Source organism: Verticillium nonalfalfae (genome assembly GCF_003724135.2).
Source record: "Verticillium nonalfalfae strain VnAa140/NRRL 66861 chromosome Unknown scaffold_92, whole genome shotgun sequence".
Taxonomy (NCBI): domain Eukaryota; kingdom Fungi; phylum Ascomycota; class Sordariomycetes; order Glomerellales; family Plectosphaerellaceae; genus Verticillium; species Verticillium nonalfalfae.
The window spans coordinates 83,442-96,144 of NW_021167317.1; the positions used below are offsets into that span (position 1 = coordinate 83,442).

General features: G+C 51.5%; 3 protein-coding genes across 3 annotated transcripts; 1 reads left to right on the top strand and 2 right to left on the bottom strand.

The window, feature by feature from the left end:
* Positions 1–53: 53 nt before the first annotated feature.
* Positions 54–1,545, top strand: SRRM1 (Serine/arginine repetitive matrix protein 1; the record flags this gene model as incomplete). Its single annotated transcript, XM_028643455.1, has 6 exons — positions 54–157; positions 238–328; positions 383–547; positions 603–717; positions 797–1,168; positions 1,217–1,545. The coding sequence occupies 6 exons, from the start codon at positions 54–56 to the stop codon at positions 1,543–1,545; spliced, it is 1,176 nt and encodes a 391-aa protein (XP_028493000.1).
* Positions 1,546–3,254: 1,709 nt separating this feature from the next.
* On the bottom strand, positions 3,255–5,841 carry DNM1 (Dynamin- GTPase protein; the record flags this gene model as incomplete). Its single annotated transcript, XM_028643456.1, has 4 exons — positions 3,255–3,566; positions 3,623–5,239; positions 5,300–5,686; positions 5,743–5,841. 4 exons carry the CDS (start codon positions 5,839–5,841, stop codon positions 3,255–3,257), a joined length of 2,415 nt encoding a protein of 804 aa, XP_028493001.1.
* Positions 5,842–10,657: 4,816 nt separating this feature from the next.
* On the bottom strand, positions 10,658–11,018 carry D7B24_009382 (uncharacterized protein; the record flags this gene model as incomplete). Its single annotated transcript, XM_028643457.1, has 2 exons — positions 10,658–10,717; positions 10,782–11,018. The coding sequence occupies 2 exons, from the start codon at positions 11,016–11,018 to the stop codon at positions 10,658–10,660; spliced, it is 297 nt and encodes a 98-aa protein (XP_028493002.1).
* Positions 11,019–12,703: the final 1,685 nt, after the last annotated feature.

A 12,703-nucleotide genomic window follows, 5' to 3' on the forward strand; every position in this document is an offset into this window, starting at 1 on the left:
TGCCTGTACGAATCCTTTCCACGAGCACCAGTGGTAGCCCAACCACCGTGGAAATGGCGACAGGAGTAGACGCAAGGCTCTTGAAGTCTACGAAGTTTCCGCCAGAATTCAATCAGAAGGTGGACATGCAAAAGGTCAACTTGCAGGTCATCAAGAAGTATGGAAACCAGACATCAAATCTTTACGGCTACAACGTGTTGCCTTCCCGGTCGCTGCTGCTGATCACATACTCAATAGGTGGATAGCCAGCAAAATCTCCGAGATCCTTGGAGGCGAAGATGATGTCGTGATTGAGCTCTGCTTTGGGTTGATAGAGGGTTCCCGATTCGTGAGTATCCCTTCAACCGCAATATATTCTTCGCCCTACTAAGCTTAGACATAGCCGGACATCAAAGGTCTCCAAATCCAATTGACGGGATTCCTCGAAAAGGAAACCGCGCCTTTCTGCAAAGAGCTCTGGAAGCTCTTCCTTAGTGCTCAGGCCAGTCCCCAGGGTGTGCCCAAGGAGCTGCTCGAAGCCAAAAAGCTTGAACTCATCCAGGAGAAGGTTTGTCCGACGGCTCAATGATATGTCCGACCCTGGCTGATAACCTTGACCGCAGATTGAAGCAGACAGAGTTGCCGAGGAGTCCCGTCGCCGTCGCGAAGATGCAGATCGGCGACAATCCCAAGGAGGAGACCCAAGAGAACGCCGCGACTGGGGACGAGGGCGAGGAGGTGATACGTGGCGTGGCCGACGTGGCGATCGTGCTTTCGACGACCGCGGACGAGCGAACTATGACCGTGGAGTGAACAGATCCCGATCACCGGGGTGGAGCCGCGAGCATCGAGGTCATCGAGCTGAAAACCGAGGATATCAGAGAGACAGTTATGTCCCAAATAGCCATCGTGGCACTGGCCTCCGAGGCGGCGCCGCAGGTCGTCGTCGCAGAAGTACGCGATCACCGTCTGCTGAAGGTTCATCGCCCCGAGAACGTCGCACTCCAAGTCAAGATGGCCCAAGACACCGAGGTCAACGTTCTCCTAGTCCCGGTCCCCGGCTCAGATCTGGTTCTCCGTCCAGACAGGCCAAGCCTCGAAAACGTTCAAGGTCTTCTACAAGACAAAGCAAGCCAATCTTTGCTCGCGATGAGGAAGATTGTCGGTCACGATCTGCTTCTAGAAGCCGGTCGCGGGCGCCTCCTACCAAGAGACGCAGGCGTTCTTTGACTCGTAGTGAGTCGCCTGAGGAGCGAGGCCGTCGGTCACGCCGTTCGCACACACCCTCATCGCCTGCAGCATCCCGGTCTCGCAGCCGCAGCCGCAATCCCAGACGCCCTTCAAGTCAAAGCCGTGACGGTCGTGCCCGATCCAGAAGTTGTTCTCATCATCGCCGAGATCTCTCTCCCAACAGCGGCAAGGGGCGACCAAGACACCGTCGTGATCGATCACGCTCTCTATCCTCTTCCCGCTCAAGAAGTCATTCGAGACAACGACGTCACAGACGCCGCTCTTCGTCCAGCTCTTCGTCGTCTAGACTTCGACTGCAACAGCCAGGCGCAATAAGAACCCGACCACGTCTAGAAACCGCGGCTCAGTCAGGGGACCAGTAGCATGCCTATGTAGGTAGCGGCTGTTTGGATTTCAGTTCATGCATGGCCCGATGTCCGTAATGCCTGTCCGCCTCGATTTTGGTGGCGTTCGGGCATATGATCAACCTCAGCGGAAGTGTCGGCATCGTATGTGGTTGCTATTGGCTTTGATCATGTTCACGAGCTCAGGCTCAAGCTGAATGCCGACGACTGCTTTACTGTCGCGGTCAAAGACAGGTCCTTCTTACCGGGTTTCTAAGATTGCGATTCGAAAGATAAATGCCACGGACTTGAATCCATCTGTCATTCATCTAGGTGCAATAGGAAAGCAAAATGCATCCAGTATGCTTACAAAGTGACCCTTCCTATCGGATGCTACGTCACAGTAATGTAGCATTTTTGCATGTTATGACCATGAGCAAAAATTGGTTGGCTAGTTGGCTAAGACGGCGCAACCAGCGTTTGGAATAGCAAGTACTTGACTAAAAGGGCCGGCGTTTGCGTTGTAAATCCACTTACGCGCGCCCTTGGGCTTCGTTATCTTTGAGCATATGCATCTCCAGCGACACGAGCCGAGTGACTCTGTACCCTCCATGAGGGACTGTAAAAGGTTCGAAATTAAGTCCATGTCCTTTGATCAACCGCTATTATACACGCCTCGAGCCCTTGCCATTCACCGCCTGATGCTCGGCGCTGACATGGGTCTTTCATCTATCCTATAACCGGACTCCGGCAGCGGCCATGAGCATCTTGCGACCTGTACTGCCGCTTCGACAAGCCAACAAGCCTTCAGTTTCCGTTGTCCTGCGAATACAAAAAACTTAGTACAGGCCATTCGAGCACGCTTTGCTGCTATTCATTCTCTCGCTTCACGAGTTCTGGTGATCACAGTACACTAAAGGTGCCCCAACCCTGACTACTATACCATCTGCTCACAGTTGGAAACCCAAGGCATAAATGCACCGATAAGATGTATGGATTCGTTTGTCCACAGGGATTACGAATACAAAACGCAGTCATGTTACTCGAAGGACTAGAATAGTGATACTACGCCAGATACACGCTACTGACTGGAACACTGGCAGTAGATAATACCATGCTTGACTTGGTAAACATGGATGCTGAATGATAGCGACAGAATCCGCGCAGGACAAATTACCACGTTTGTGTGTAGATGATCTCAAGGAACGTGGAAATAACTATATATAAAGCCAAGGCATTGCATATACTTGCATCCCACTCCGTGTGCGAGTTTGGTGCCACAGGTCAAATATTATCAACGAGGATACTCCTCAATTATGACTGGTCCTCTGACACATGTCCCTGAACATTGTCCAAACCAGGATAGAACGAGGGTATGTGGCAAGGTCCGTTCAGCAGTAGCTTTTGCTGGAGCATACTCAGCATCCCCGACATGTCTGATTGGCGATGAGCAACACCACAAAGGCACACTACACTGCACCCGGCTTAGTTGATCACATGTTGCCATCATTACAGGATTCAAATACATATGGAGAAGTGAACGTTGCTGACAGCCAAAAGCTGAATAGGAGTACAATAGGTTAACAGCTCTATCTTTCCAGCTTCTCCGTGGTTCAAGGCAAGGAGACTGCCACCTCGATAAGCTTCCCCCTGATTTTACAAAGACGTGCTTCCGTATGTCCATGCCGTGTCTTGAGACAACTAAAGCACCTCTCCTATGATTTTCGAGGCCTCGCGGTAGGTTTGGAGAAGCTTCTCACATTTCTCGCGCTCCTTCTTGACCCCATCATCCTCGTAAAGCAACTCTTCAAACAACGTCTCCTTGTAGAGCTCGCTCACAAGGCGATTTTGGACTACATCTTTGCTGTGGTTTACCAGCAGGTGCATGACGGCTTTTGGCACCTGGTCGGCAATGGACTCCCTAACAATGTTGAAGTAAGATGAAATAAGAGCTCTGATAAGCTCAGTCTCCATGGCCTCACGATCAGTCAAAGCTGGTTCACCACCAGCTCCCTAACAAGAGAAGAGTCAGTGCTTGTGACATATTCATATTCAAGAAAAAAACTTACGAAATGCGCGCCCAAATCACGAGAGTCATCTTCGCGTGCCTGTGGTTGAAGAGCAGACCGGCTCGACAGCGTATCGTCATTTCGGCGAATGCTCTGCGAGAAGGTAGGCTCCAAACTTTGACTAACGTGCCTCGCAATGGAAAGGTCTCTTCCATGAGCACCACCAGAGCCCATAGGCATCGGTGAAGCGCCGTCTTTGCCGAAGAAGTAGTTTAGGAATGAGTCTCGCGCGCCGCCGAGCCCTTGTTGGTTGTTCAGCCTCGAAGGGGAGATTGACCGAACACCGTTCACAGCTGCGTTGAGCGAAACAGCACCATGCTCTCTGAGACCTGGAGACAAGCTTCGGGCTCCTTTGACGGCCTGTCGGCGAGCCGGTGCCGAGTCACCCTTTTCGACAACGGCCGAGTCTTCGTCATCCTCAGCGGGGGTGTCGGCACCATTCGCCCCAAGCTCCTTAAGACGCCGCCTTTCTCTTCTGTCTTTCTCTTCTTGTATGAGACGCTTGCGTTCCCTCTCCTGTTTATTGCTAACAACATGACTCATCGCAGCTGCGGCACCCAGAAAGTTTGGATGGTTGGTATTGATGTAAGCGCGCTGAATGGAGATCAATGACTCAACATAGGATGATGCCGGGCCCAGTCTTTCCCGGAGTAGATCGGAAACAACTTCAATTAGTTTGGCCTGCAGCCTTGGGAACCGCGAGAGTTCTGTTGAGCCACAGGTGTGGCAAATTTTGATGAGCTCTTCATAGACAAGTTCAACACAGCGCTGACTAGGAATCTCGAGGAGTTTGATTTGAGGTTTGACGAGAAGGTCGAACGCCATCTCCGGGACGAACAGACTTGGGCGGGGACCAGTTGAGTTGCGGATAGCCGTGCGGATATCAAGGGCGGAAAGGTTAGATGTTGGATCGATAGACTCGAGGGAGCTACCGAACACCGAGTTGAAAATGTAATAGATGCGAGCACCGCCACATAGCTCCTTAGTCGAGATCTCGGTCGAAGTGCCGTCGATTGAAGAGATGAAAGAAGTGGCAAAGCGGGTCATGAGCTGTAAGATGAGAGACCCGCGATGTTCCTTGCCACTGAAGTGCATATCGCCGTAGCTGGCCAGTTCCTGTTGGGTTTGCCCCATGAGGGTGTTGAGGCGTGCCTTAATGTCCGGCATGCGCTCTCGAATATGCGCCATAAGGGTCGTGTTCAACGTCTTGGACAAGTACTGCGTGCCGCAGCGGGTAGCAATATTGCGATAAGCAGGGTGGTGCTTGAAGAAGTCGGCCTCGTCCTTCAGCGCCTCCTCCATTGGCTTGCTACCCTGGATGTCCTGTTGCGAGCGGTTGACAACGCCAATGAAGCCAAGTTTCAATGGATACACACGTCCCGAGAGGATGTCCAAAGCGTTCGTTCCATGATCCATCAAATCGACCTTAGTGAGCACGCCAATAGTCCGCCTGCCGAGCGGGTCAACGTGTCTCGCTAGCTTTAGAGCTTCCGAGTTGACGATGTCCACATTGGCAGGAGAGACAGCGAGGACGATACTGTTAGGCTTGGCAATGTATTCCGAAATCAAATTGCGAGTCTGCTTCTCTATATCGGTCGGTTGATCGCCTATGGGTACCTGGGAGATTAGTGTTAGCACACAATTTTCACAGTGTCCATCATGGATGCGAGCACATACCTTGGTTAAACCGGGGAGATCCACGAGCGTCAGGTTCAGGACGTGTGGAGAGTAGATTTTTAGGTTTATCGGTTGTCGATTGATACCCTTATTGCTGCCAGCCACTCTCGAGGTTTCATTCTCGATCTCCCGTTTAACGTCGCCGAAGTCGTTGAACCTGCGATTAGGAATGTGGTGGAACTCGGCCCATTCAGATCGCCGAGCTTGAGATGGGGACCTGTAGGGGTCGTTTGCTGGCTCGGTGGTGCTCTCGTCCTCAGGAACGTTAATGAGCTGCAAGATAAGGGGCCGCCTCGTAACGATGCCACTCCCACGGGGTAGGAAATCACGTCCCACGATGTTTTCTAGAACAGATGATTTTCCTGCGGATTGCGACCCAACCACAACCTATGACGAGTCAGATTTAAGAGGTTATGATCAGGTTATACCAAAGGATCACCCACAATTTGCGGAAGGTCAAGGGAGTCGCTGCCAATGGTGTTGAAGACCAAGTCTTGCAGCTTGTTGACGGTGCCCAAAAGGTCATCCCCAAGAGAGGCCATGATGACTATAGCTTGACTGTCGTATCTTGTTGCGAAAAGTAAAGAGTCTGCAGCGATAGGTTGGAATGGTTCGGCGCAGCTGGAAGCTTGAACGCAAGGAAGGCTGATGCCGTCGGAAGGTTGTTGGTCGAGTTCGAAACTGGGGTTGGACCGTGAGACGCGACAATGTCTAGAGTGCAGTCGCTAGTAGCTAGTAGCGACGCCGCGTTCTGGAGAGTGTATGGGATTTGGCTGAGCGATTGATGGGCAAAACTGACAGACGGCTAGCAATGTCAAGCGTGCCTGCGACCTGCGTTATGCTCGGCGTACGGAGGCAAGGTCCTTCTTGATAGATCAATTTGGAGATTTCATGCGCGATCCACCAACTCCCTTGAAGACCTTGGACCTCTGGGCAGTTAGCACGGTCCTAAGCCTGGTCCCGACTAGCCGCCTTATGATTGATTGTCTGTAGATAAGGATAACATGCGTATTGCAATAGTGGGGCGAGACGCTCAAGGGCATTATGGCTGGTTACGACACACACGTTCTTGATGATATCTCAATAACAATACGTATATAGCTCAAACTCGTCGATAGAACGCCACTTTATTCAAGTGACGGTCGGCCGAACAGATCAGGCCGGACTCAAAGTGTTTACTGCAGTAGAATGGTGTGTTTTGCGAACGAGCACTGGTATCTTCTTATCAGTAGTCGAGTACAGCAGCCTGTACCCAGCGTATTCGTGGGAGGGCTATAGTCTGATATCGAGTTTGCCTCGTGGGTCATCTTGCTGCACACACCTCCAGGCTCGTTCATCGCATTCCAGGTTTATTAATACTCCATTGTGGACGACAGCGACGACAAGGGACAGAAACGCTTCGCAGTATAGCTTTACTGTAACTCACGTGCATAAGTAGCCTTCAGGCCCTCATAGTTCCAGAAGCCTGTAACATCGCACGTTACATCACTTATCACCAACATCCGATGAGTTCCTTCGGCAGTCCGGGCGGAGGACCGGCATATTCCAAGCCCACGCCGTGAGCAATCTCCTGACTCACTGGGATGGATTTTTGAATTTTAGACATCTAATGTTCATCTTACAGTCCGCAGCGGGGTAGCTTCCCCCTCGACCACGATGGTATCCTTCTCCCGTCCGCCTGCCAAATCCATGACAAGCTTTGCTAACCCCCTGGGCGTGTCATCTGCCAACAGGAGAGTGTAAACATGTCATGGCTTCATACTTGTCTTGTATGAAGAAAGTTTCTGGCGTCAATGATGCCGCGTGTCGAGATCTGGCTAAGTCTTATTTGACCTGCCGGATGGACCGGTGGGTTACGCTTGCAGAGCGAACTTCGCGCTCGCTGACTGACATTGCCTCAAGGAACTTGATGGCCCGAGACGACTTCAAAAACTTGGGATTCGGGAACGATTCTCATGAAACCAAGCGGACGAGTGGGCAACAATCACAGGATGGTGAAGGAACTAAGGGGGAATTGCGATGGTAAGAGAATGCTTTGGCTAAGGTAGCCGGCTTTGCTGCAAGCCCTCGGCGCATGCTGCCCTACGAACGGGTTTGGTTTGTAGGTGTGCAACCGAGCTTGATTATAATAGGAACTTAATATCTAATCCGTATGTGATCTACTCCAGTTGAGTCGAGCGTGACAGGCTGTAGGCTGCTTAGGTTCTTATTTCTATGGGCAAGGTCAAATGTGACTGGGTGCCTGACACTGGTGGTGTCTTTGTTCTTGGCCCGCCACACCTGAGTAGGTACCTAGGTAGACGCGTCTGTGCGGCGATGTCGCGTAACTGCATTGTTGAGTTGGCGCCGTTGCTGTGACGACCGTGTCGAGGACCAGCCCAACTCAACTCAAACCAGTCATGGCAAGATTGTAATTGAGGCCACAAAACACCCTTCAGACAAGACATACACCAAACAGACAAATCTGCACTGTTGGCCAAGAAGCCGTCATAAATCCTTAACTTTGCCGACTTTACATATATTCGCGAACTGGCGGCGAACGGCCCTGATCCATCCTTTCGTGAGAATGAACCACAAGAAATCCACCGAAAAGACCCGAAAGGTCACCCCGCCATCGCCGACGTACATGGACAATGGGCAATTTGGTAAGAGCTAAGTGTACACATTGGTTGCGGTCCATCAACACGAACGATTGATCTGACAGCAAGGGACACATGCAGCTGCCTATCTTGCCGACCTTCGAAACAATCGGATTGCTCGCCCGGGCGGCGCAAGGCCCTTGCCGCCCACGAGCGTTCGAAGCCGTGAAGAGCGATCCACCAGCAAGGATGATGCCATTACCATAGGAAATTCGCCCGCAAGCGTGCCAGAATCACTGAGTAGTGCCGGGGCGACTCCCAACACCAGATGTAATACTTCCACCAGTGTGCCGTCCTGTCTCTTGAAGGCAAGCACGAAAGCCCGCGATTATCAGCCTACTCAGCCCAAATCACTCAACGGACCTTCCGATCTGTTGCCTAGTGTCAAGTACATAGAAAGAGGTCAGAGGTGGATGGAGAAAGAAGAAGCAGGCTCTCTCCGCCATGCAATGGATGACATGAAGCTTGCCGACAGTCAGAGCACACATGATGACAGCGACGAGCGGAAACTGTACGATGCAGCACAGGAAGAAGCCTCAGAGCTAGTGTGGCAACATCGTCATGGAGTCGAACCTCAACCCAATGCGCCATACCGCTACAAGCCCCACATGAGGAAGAACAGCTATCAGCACGCTCGCACGGCAAGCTTCGGAAGGAGAACTGGGGGTAACCCTGTGACGTCTCTGGCGGGCGAAGCGACCTCGTCCAACAGGTCCTCGATTGACACCAACGCGCATTCTCGCAGAAGCCGGTTCTCTTTGGGATACTCACATGTACCATCTGCCGACGAAGCGTATAATGCGTTTACGAAGACTCTGGTGCACGAGCCTCGTATGCAACAAGCAGCACAGCCAACACCCCTTCCACCGGGGAGCCGCCGGACTAGCACCAAGAGGAACATCAGTGGTGAGATTGATCATCCGTTCTCCGGGGACCAGATCTGGGAAGAACCTGAAGGTACATTACCTTACAACAACGCCCATGTCCCGCAAATGGGTGTAGATGCCCCCTTCACAGCCGCCTCAGAGAAACCCTGCAATCAAGGTCACTTCACTGCGACTTCGCCTGCTAAAAGAGTCGGTGTGCAGAAGGCAAGGGTCTCGATCAACGTTCATCGCGAGCCCCCTAGCCAGTCACGAAACCCTCAGTATACGACCAATGTTCCCCACGTCATTCTTCGGGAAGACCAAGAAACGTGTAGGGATAGTGGGGTCGAAAGAAGAAGCAATGATATTCGAGAAGCGACCAGTATGAGGTTGAAGGACCGCAGTGCCAAGTTGCCCACTCCTTCCGCCGTCAGCGACAATCCAGGACGTCCTATCGTAAGCTTCGACACAGACTGGAAAGCTCCAGAGGACACGGTTGATAAGAAGCCAGGATCAGCTATCAGCAGCTTGTCCCCATGGAGAGAACAACCAGGTCACATGTCACCTACTATCCCCCTGATCGTGATACCAGACCAGGATAACATGGATTCGGAAGCATCCCGATGTCCACCGGCGCCTTCCATCATCGTCCAGGGTGCATGCGAAATACCCAACGACATGCCAGGCATTCCATCAATCGTAACGCCCGAGGATAACCATCATGGAATAAGATCGTCGACACGTCCTCTTCCAACACCGCAGGCACGAGGGGCCAAAAACGCAGCCGGCACACGGCCTAGAGGCCACTGGTCGCCAGCTCCCGTAAGGGGCTATCGGTCGAGCACCTCATGTCACGAATGTAGTCTTCCAATCGAGGGCCGCTTCGTTGCACTTGCTGGTGTCCCAGAACGGTTCCACCCCCAATGTTTCACATGCTACTCTTGCGGTACAGGGCTGGAAGCTCTCGAAATCAGTCCTGAACCCGAGTTGCATCGTACCAATCGCCTGAGCAGAATCAGGCGTAGGGTTGAGGGGGAAATTCTGGAAGAGACGCCAGGCATGACAAGAGAAGAGGACGGAGACGAACGATTCCGGTTCTTCTGCCATCTGGACTGGCATGAGCTGTATGCACCCCGATGCAAACACTGCAAGACACCGATTCTAGGTGAACATATTGTAGCCCTTGGGGAGCATTGGCACTACGGTCACTTCTTTTGCGCCGAGTGTGGTGACCCGTTCAATCAAGGCATGACACACATTGAAAAGGACGGATATGCTTGGTGCATCAACTGTCAAACCAAGCGCACAGAGAGACGAGCCCCCAAATGCAAAAAGTGCCGGCGTGCTGTCATTGGGCAGTACATACAGGCTCTGGGCGGGGAGTGGCATGATGATTGCTTCCGTTGTGCTGTTTGTAATGGGGGGTTTGACGACGGACAAGTATTCCCCCAGGTAGATGGAGAAAGGACATTAGTTCTTTGCACTGGCTGTCGGGCTAGGCAGCTTAAGGCATAAGAGTGTCTAGGTAGGGTAGTCAGAGACCCTGCAGAAGTTGAAAGACTCAGTCCATGTTGTATGCTTTTCGTTGTCTGATGTCATATCGAATGCCATTTCGTGTTCTGCACTGATTTTCCTGGTTCCGCATAGTAAGACCCGCACCTTGAATGGGATGAGCTTTGGGTTCGCAGATTGTTAATGACCAGAATTTGATTCCCGTGTCTAGTTGATCTTTGGTCGAATTTCGCAGGAATGCGATGCCCTTCGGTCCTAAAAGTAAACCCCATGCCTTCAACACCACTAACGACCCTGTGCTGTGAACTGCCAGTTCGTATTTTCGCCATGGGGGTGGCGCATCAACAACCACCAACTTGTTCTTGGTACACCTCAAGCGTGTCGCCATCGGCCATTTCGAGCTATGCCATGGTTGTCAGCATGCTTCGGTTGGAGAGAATGAGAGCGGCAAATGCGGAAACATACTGCTGAAGGTGTATCTGTGGGTTGAACTCGTTGTCCTTCAAACACAAAACGAACCGTGTTGAATGCTTTTCCTTGTCGGTCGCAGAATGCATTCATGAGCTTCTCCAGTTTTGTCGATTTCTTGATCTTGAAGAAAACCTCATTGTTATTGTCTGTCACCTTGATGTTGAGGTGCTCAACAGCTTCAGCGTCTGGAGCTGGCACCGAAGGACTGCCGTTCTCATGCTCAGCAGACATCGTGGCCTATAATTCGGTAGGATATCAGGCAATGGGTTTGTATCTGCAAGACCACAACATGGTCAGCAGAGCGTTTACAGGAAATCATGAAGTGGAGCGTCCGCCTAGAACTAGGAGCATGGAAGACGAGAGATCGTGGGGAAAGCGGTGGGTGGCGATGGGCTAAGTTGACTGACGGAGTTGATCAAAGGTAGCCTCGAACTTCAGGGTATCATGCGCGTCGTTGGCGATGAAAGCTGGCAGATGCCGTGGCTGTTGGGAGTTCTGATGCGGGTTTGGGAGCCTTCTCTATAAGGCGATGATCGCGATAAGGTGAAGTAGGGACCAAAGCCGGCTGGCGAGGCGGGGCAAGAGTGAGTAAGGTAGGTATTTCAGATAACTATCTAATAATGTACCTGACTGGAAGGTTCCTTGCTGTCAGGGAGTGGTCCCAGCAGCCCCGATAACGTGATAAGATACCTACAAGATGAATGTACCTACCAGGTACAGTATAGGTGGATACTGATACCTAGACCTCCCGAGACCCATAATTTCCTTGCCGACATTGCAAAGGCTTGCATGGGGTAAGTGGCCAGGTCTGGGCACTCTTCTTCGTCAAAAAAGAGATTCATTGCGACCCTATAATGTGCTAAGTTACATCTCGGGTATATAGATGAGAGGTGCCTTTGTCATTCATGATCTACTAGAGCAGCCTCGCCCAGCTGAGTACATACCTGTGCAATCATGTTCCTATGATGAGCAATGACGTGACTCCGGGTCATTACGTGCTCCCTAGCCTCGTTCGATTTGGGAAAAGAAGCCATCTTCATTCGACCGATTGGATTCTACGCCCTCGTTCTTCCTTACACAATTGTGATTGCCACAGACTTTGGGGAGCAACGAAGAGAACGCCATTTCCAACTACAGAAGCAAAAGAAGATGGTAAGTGATGAACAGGATCCACTGCTGTCTCTAGGTCGCAGTAAATGTTTACTTGGGCTCATTTTTTCTTTCACACCAGACATTACAAGCAGATCTGCGGGACAACCCGCCATGCCATGCGCGTGCGGTAAGCCGAGACTATTCCATTTAAATTTGGTTGGACCTTCTGAATAACCCATGCGCCGCTCGTTATAGTGCGAAATTCAAAGTATGTACACCGATGGACGAGGAAGCAAACCAGCAGACCATCAAAGACTGATCGTGAGACTTCAGACTGTCTTACCAGGAACGGCTTCAACGACGCCAAATGCCAGGCACACGTTTTGTCGCTGTATCAGTGCTGCGAAGCTTTCTATCGGGAGCAAGGAGATTCTGCAGTGTCGGCCAGTTGTCCGAAAGCCGATCTCTTGAGGCTCAAGAAGAAACAAATGGCAGCTCGAAAATAACAAGCACGAGCGGCGAGCGACGCCTCATCGCAACGTCGTAATTTATCATGTGCCCTACATCTGAACCGCGCGTCCGCCAGAATTGAGAAAATCTGGCAACTTTTAGAAGAGGGAAATGTACAGAGTACCATCGATCTGGGCCATCAATGAGCACGCAAGAGATCCTCAAGGGACCTGAACAAGCATTGAATACCTGTTCCGAGACTCTAATATGAAAGCCGTAAAGACATTGTATGAAGAAGAGAAAAGAATCATGTTAGGTGTGAGCAACAATCGCCAGTACTTATAAAAACTTTTGTTAGTGGGGCATACGCACAG